Source organism: Acanthisitta chloris, unplaced genomic scaffold, assembly GCF_000695815.1.
Source record: "Acanthisitta chloris isolate BGI_N310 unplaced genomic scaffold, ASM69581v1 scaffold15193, whole genome shotgun sequence".
Classification (NCBI taxonomy): domain Eukaryota; kingdom Metazoa; phylum Chordata; class Aves; order Passeriformes; family Acanthisittidae; genus Acanthisitta; species Acanthisitta chloris.
Window position 1 is genome coordinate 26,998 of NW_008663358.1, and position 7,515 is coordinate 34,512.

General features: G+C 38.7%; 1 protein-coding gene across 1 annotated transcript in view; it reads right to left on the reverse strand.

Moving 5' to 3' along the window:
* GOLPH3 (golgi phosphoprotein 3 (coat-protein)) overlaps positions 1–7,106 on the reverse strand; it is a 10,219-nt gene extending 3,113 nt beyond the window's left edge. The window contains exons 1-2 of the mRNA XM_009070970.1: positions 6,987–7,106; positions 1,395–1,509 (exon numbers count right to left, since the gene is read on the reverse strand). Of these exons, the coding sequence (XP_009069218.1) occupies positions 1,395–1,509; positions 6,987–7,016 (145 nt within the window). The 5' untranslated portion in view covers positions 7,017–7,106. The remainder of the gene's footprint in view (positions 1–1,394; positions 1,510–6,986) is intronic.
* Positions 7,107–7,515: the final 409 nt, after the last annotated feature.

Sequence of the window (7,515 nt, forward strand, 5' to 3'; positions counted from 1 at the left end):
TACAACACTGTTCATTTATTAGTTGACCTTTTTTTGAATCAGTCCTAACGTGATGTGCTCTGCACTGGGAGAGGTGAAATGTCAGCAGAAATTATATATTTGGGACCAGAAAAATGAATTGTTTTTGCAGGCTGCAGAAATGAAGAAGAGCTGAGCAAGAAATGAACTGGAGGGCTATGTATGCAGCAGCCATGCCCCCTGACAAGGGCTGCTTTGTACTCCTGTCTCCCCCTGTGCCTGACAGCCAAGGAGCGAGAGAGAATGGATGGGAAGGACCTGAGTATGAACTGCTGTGCAAGAAAGGCTGTTTAAGGTGGTACATGAGGAATGGAACATAATGAAAAGAAAGCAGAGAAATAGATTTTGCTCATTTTCACAGCTCTCATACGTTGGTTGTAAGAAGTAACAGATTCAGACAGGCAACCTCCAAGTTTCATCACCCCTGACCTCCCAGACATGTTGTTGACAAAACTCGTGGATTTTTTCCTGCACTGTTTGCACAACTGAAGTACAGCTCTGACCTAGTCCAAGGAAGCTGCATTTTATGTGTTTTGTGATAAAGGACAGACACTGGTGATTAATTCTGTCTACAGCTCAGCCTGGAGAAGAGAAGGCACTAGGGAAACCCTAGTGCAGATTTTCAGTCCTGAAAGGGGCCTACAAGAAGCTTGGGACTGATATTTTAGCAGGGTCTGTTGAGATAGGACATAGGGGAATGGTTTAAAGTGAATGAGGGTCGACTGAGATTAGGCCCTTCCATCCCAAACTATTACTAATTCCAAGATAACTGACATCTCTTTCTTTTGCAACAGCTTACTAGCTTTACAGGAAGAGCTACGTGCAAGTACTTATTTGAAGACTTGGTTTAAATGAACAAAGAGTATCTAACATTTTAAAATATTTATTACATTTCTTCAGTTAATGGAAGAACAGAACTCCTGACTATTTATTGCTACTTTATGATTCATGGCCAAATCATCCTCAGATTTTACATCTGGGCTCTGAGCTCCTCATCTCCTTTCTTTATCAAAAGATCTGAATCCACACACTTGGGCTCCAAACTTCCACTAACCCTCATTTCAAACACAGAGAAAGGCAGTTACATCTCCCGGGTGCAGTTCTGATTTACTTCAGGGGCAGGGGAAGGCATCTCTTCCACTGAGTTGAGACGTCCTCTGACACTTCCACACAGATCCTTTCTCTACCAAGTCAAAAGCAACAGTTACTTACATTTGATTAAAGCCTACAATCAACAACAGACTACCCTAGAGGACAGACTAATTAAATTTTTTGCATACTTTCTCTCAAAAAACCTTACAATATAATCTCTAGTGATGCCAGATAATTAGCTTTATTGGGACAAAAAAAGCAAATACTTTATGTCCAAGGCTTACCACTAAGCAGTTCAATCCAATTTTGTACTGTTTCAGGAGGTTGGGTCTCTTTTATGTGTTTCAGAGCTTCATCAAGCAAAACATCCCCAGTAGGAGCATCTGACTTGCAAATCACCTAGGACAGAATAAAACAGTCAGTATTTTGACTTAATTCCTATACAATAAACACCCACCAATAGCATATCTACCGGTTATGAAAACCAGAGCTATCTTTAAAAAATAAGGAAACATCTCTTAGGAATATGAAACTGTACAAACACAAGCATTAGAAAAAGCTACCTATGGTTTTAGTTCAAAGATATGTTAAGTCTTAGGTTATCTGTAACTTAAATTAAACTTAATGGACTAGAACTGTAGCACTAACAACAACATACTTAATACCTAATTTTAAAAGGAAAATAATTACTTACCCAGCCAGGTCCTTTGCTACCTCCCCAAAACAAAGGACACTACACTGTTAAATTAGTCTCTGATGTCATATTTTACTGCTTCAAGTCAATTAATTCAAAATTCTGCAGTTAAACAATTAGGTCATGTGAAAATAAAAAATCAACTACAAACTAAAAAAAGCACAAACCCTGGTTTTCTTCTTCCATATATCAACAGATAAAAGCAGGTTCAAGACAACATCAGTAAGTTTTACAGCTCTGAAGAGCACATTGCCAAGAAACACTGTTCCATTCACCAACAGCTAAAACACATGTATTAGGCAAAACACAAGTACTAATAAATCACTTAACATGCAACAATAAATGCAATATCATTTAAATTTATTAAATAACTTCTAAAATTATTTGAGCTCTTCCCACAAAAGAGCACAAGGGAACAAAACAATTTAATCAGAGTAACATAATAAAACTTAGTAATTTGAGTAACTGCATGTTTACCAGTCTAAGTAGTTATATACACCATGTACAAATGCAATAACTTTTGATGGTTAGAAAATCAAGATCAAATAAAAACTTTTTTATATTTTTTATGTATTTAGATATTACCAACCCTGACAAATGATCCCCAGTTGGTATACAAAAGCATACACCAGTGAGATGAAATCAAAATTAATGAGATCTTTGTGCATACCTAACAGGTCACAGCTGAAATGCTACTTCCAATTTAGATGGTCTATATAAAGCACAGAAACAAAGATTTTCAATAAAAATCAGCAAGAGTGAACCAGTCCACATCAGGCTAAAAAGAACAAAGTGTTTACCTCTAAACAGATAAATATTTTCACAAAGAGGGTAACATGCAGTAGTTTAGGTGGCTACTCTAGCAAATATAAAAGTATCAGCTTAGTGTGAAAATACTGAAAGATGCAGGACATACTGCCTAAAAACTTCAACAGGCAAATTAAACACCCAGGAAGCTGCTGAACTGCATTCAGTGGAGAATTTTATGACCAAACATTTGCCAGAGATGAACCAAGGAAACCCCACTACTTGTTACTGCACAAGAGTTTCCTGAGATACTGTCCACGTCTCCATTTTGGGGAGCTGGAGGTCACTCCAACAGGAACCCTGGATACTTGGCTTTAAGAACACAACTGCATTTTAATCCAGACAATCCCTACATGAAACTGAACACAACAATACATACTTAGCTTTCTGATTTATAAGCTTGCATAGCATCACTGAAAACCTTTATTAACCACATGTAATTAGGGATCTTCCAGTTTTATATCAAGATTCTGAGTTTTTAGATAGGTCTGTTCTTTCATTACACAGCACACTTCAAGCTGGGATTTTAAACTGCTGAATTGCACCTATAAAAAGGCACCTTTCAGATAATCCTTTAATGATTAGCCTAAAAACACCCAACTTATTTATCTTCACTACTTTTCAGAACTGATGTTCCAGCAATATTTTAGTTTCTTTGAAGTGTCCCATATGATTACTTTCACATAACCTCAGTTACACTGGATTGCTCCACCCTGCTGCAGTAGGTACCCAGTGCTCACCCTCCCACTTCAACAGGTAAGATGTTAAGTCATCTTTTTAACCTGATTTATCATTTAGAAAAACAAAAAAACCTCCAAACAAACAAACATCACTGAGGAGATTAAAAACACTTTTAAGCTTACGATGTAAGTAAAAGGGTTTTTAAGTTTAGAAAACAGCTTTCCTTGCTTATTTGGAGTTAAAATATACTTTTTTCTACCACTGCAAAGAAGTTTTAAGAAGTTTACATGAATACAGTGCACCACAGCAGCACGAGCCTAAACACACAGGCATTTAGAGGAAGAGCTGTGAGGAGCACAGACTCCTCAATTCAACTCGGTCTCATCTCCATAAGCTCTTGTGAAGCCAGAACACACAGTGATTATTTACGTTTACCACTGCCTGCAGCCAGGCACACTGCACTGTTTCTCCTCACCTCTCTGCCATACTCAGTATCCACAGCACTGTTTCTTTTCATTATCTTTCCCCTCAAAAAAAACTATTTCAGTTCACACCTCCATAATATTTCTCTTCCTCTCCCCTTCCCAGCACATGGAGACAGTCAACAGCAGAAGCAGCACAGACAGCTCTCTGTCTTCACAGATCTGCTCTTCCTGGGAGGATTTACTGATAAATGTTTCGTGGCTAACTCTTCCCCGAGTGAGATCGAATGGGTTTGGGATCTCATGAATTGAGTCACCACAGGAGATTAAGCATCCACAAGGGGGACTTTTTTCCTCTCTTTAACAGAAGGACTAGGATAGAAAAGCTGAAATCCTGGTTCTTCAGAGATGACAGACTTTAGCCTGGTGGCAAAAAAAATTTATTTATTTCAATCTTTCAAGCATTTATCAGGTACTAGATTTGCCTAGTATTAATCTACTGGAGAAATTTCAATTATACAGAACATTTAATTTGCTTTTTTCACAATGCAGCTTTGCAACTAAGCAAAGCTAAAGATGAAGCACTTATGTTGATTTTACATAAACTTCACTGTTTAATTTTAATACAGAAATTCACTCATGAATGAACTGCTCAGAACTGTCAGCAGTAAAATGCCAAAGTTAATCTGCCAAGGATTTGGAGAGATTCTTTTTGGTTTTTGTCACACTAATGACTGGCTTTGCCTTCTGAGCCTGTAAGGCAACACAGAGGAACATGTTCTATTTTCCATAACCACCTGCAACCCTCAACATTCATTTATTTGTTTCTAAAATTGATTCCAGTAGACAGAACTCCAAAATGATGCAATGATTACATACTCTTAAGCCAAATTTACAAGGATATTGCTACATACCCATCATACCCACTTTCACTAACATCCATCAAGTCCTTGTCTGCCCTTTCAATCATGCATTCAATCATGTATTTACTCCATCCTGGAGTACTGGCTTAAAAACTGCAAAAAATTATCAGCAAAGATCAACCTGATTCACAGCCTCAAATGGGAATCATTGTAGCTGCCATTCTTTCTAAATCAATTGTATTGTGAGCTGGTTATAAATCCATACTACTGCCCAAAGAACTAGTTCCACCCTCTTCTTGTCCTCACCTTCCTGCTTGTGTCAGCAGTGTCACTTGTGCCCCTCCTGATGACAAGATCCAGAACGTGTTTCAAGTAAAAACTAAAACTGATCAAAGTAAATGAATTTTCAGCCGGAGGGGTTACCTGACAAGGCTGCACAAAAGCTAGTAACAACTTGAGGGGACTCCAATAAAGCCTCTTCACATGCACAGGACCCTTCTCTGCTACAGCACAGGCTAAAATAGTCAAAGCCTAAACTCTTCCACAGCTTGCAGACACAGAGTTTTGATCCACAAATCAAAGTTTTGAGCTCTAAGGAGGTTTTACCTTCCAAAAAAACCATCAAGGATGGACCTGGGGCGAGGAGAAAGAGGGCTAGCCTGTGAGGCAGAAGCTATAGAAAACTGTATTGCCAGTGAATCACAACCTTGGATGCCTTAGACAGCTCATCCCACTACTGAGCACAGTATTTCACTCACAGCTCAAGCTAAGGGCACGCGGAGCAAAGTTTGCAGAGGCACGCCATGGAGGATGCTTCAGAGTTGAGACACTTAAATCTAGCCAACAGAGAAACAAGCCTGAAATTTGGTGTTAATGCAAAACTTAAAATAAGGTACAAAACAACACAGGTCATTCACAAGAATTTCTAAATTGAGAGGTGGTACAGTTAGGGATTTTATTTGCAGGAGAGTGCTTGAGCAGAAACCAATCTTCATCTGAGCATTAAATTAATGCCTTTTTTGTCGAACCTGAAAAAAAATTCCTGCCTGAACAAAAGCTCTCAAATACCTTATGACATCAGAAAGAAGAAATCCTTTAATACCAGGCAGCTTTTAGATCACCTTAAACAAATACATCTACCCAAACCCAAAACCACGTGATAAAAATTTTTAAAAATATCAAAAACCCACCCAGCCACAAACAAACAAAAAAATAAACACAACACAGACACCACAAAAGAAGCCAACAATTTTGCTTGTATTCTTCAATGAAGATACACACAAGTTATTTTTCCACTTTCCTGAATAAAAAAAAGAAACCAAAAACACAATCCAAACCCCCCAGTTAAAATTTCAAGTAGATCAAGCTGACAAGATTTGCACAGAATTAAAATAACTCCTAAGGAACATTACTGAATGCCTAAGGAGCCAAAAGCTCTGGAGGAAAAAAAATTGTGCAAACCAATGAATGCTGAATATGCTTAAAAGAGGCTAGAAGAAGCAGGGGCTGTTTCTCTGAACAGAGGTTTGATTTTTCTGAAGCAGAGGAAGCTGGAAGCAGGTTGGGGAATTTGTATGCTTTCCTTAATATTTAGCAAAAAATAATATTGACAAGGAAATGTGCCATAAAAGAGAATTTATTTGTGGTGGATAGACAACATTTGACCATGTTTTCATTCAGCTTATTTTACAAGTATCCTCTCATGCTGATGAAGCAAAAGTTCTTCAAAAGGTGTCACTTAGAACATTTTGTACAAAGGAAAAATCCAGTGGTAAAAGTAATAAATAAAGGCCTCAAATCTTCAGCCTAATTCAATAAAGGACCTTGGAAATACAGCCATCTTAAATGTCAGAGAATACAACCAATTTAACACAACAGTCACATGCTTAAACTAAATTCAATTTTGTGTTCTCAGCAGCCCAAGGTAGAAGGATGATTTCCTTCTCATGAGCCGCAAGCACAAACTGCACCACTGTGTACTCCAGGATTGAACTGGTAGATTGCAGGACACAGCTGGCAGGATGTCAGTTAGCCATTCCTTTCAGTTTCAGCCCACATCTCACCAGCACTGCAAAAGCCAATTCCTCAGCAGACTACTCCCGCCAGTAACTGCTGCCACTGCACCCCAGCCAGAGCCACCCCAGCCAACTGCTTGTCCACAGCTCCCAGCAGTACCAAGAACACATCCAGAGAACAAAGAGGAGCACAGAACAAGTACTGCACATTTTCCAAGGCCCTTCATCTCACCATTGAAACGCTTTTTAACTTTGTGTATCAAACTTAGGTCACTACTCAGAATCATTGTGTGAAGAAAAAAGCCAGCCTCTTTCTTACAAGCAGTTGTGATTTATAGCTCCTGTATTGCCTGGAGCATCACACAAGTAGGTGTGATCATTTTCCTGCACTTACCTTTCTTGTTAACAGACTCTTGCGCCTCATTCCGAAAAAACCCCCGCAATGCCAACTCGATTAACATGCAGCCACGCAATCCTGAGGAGATGCAATCATTCCAGAACGATGTGTAACCCTGTGAAGAATGACAGACAGTAAGTTATCTCCATCTCCACCTGAAATCAAATGGAAAAAGAGGCTTACTGTGTTCTCCAAGCAGTTCTCCTGCCTTCACACACTTTTGAATAGCATCACTAGTCAACTACCATTCCTGCACTGAAAACATGAAAGACAGACTCATCCCTATTAGTTTTGACACTCAGACTCTGCTCTTTGAAGAACAGGTGCAAGCAAACCCCAGGAAAATGATACAGAACAAAAGAGGGTGATAGAAAGAACTATAAGGTATAAAGTGTAGCTTATACATAGCCAAAATAAACTTATTACATTTTAAGACATCAAGCATTTGGCATTACTGACATCACACAGGCTTATCTGAGTTTCCTAAGAAACATTAACATGATTCACATGCATAAACAATATGGCA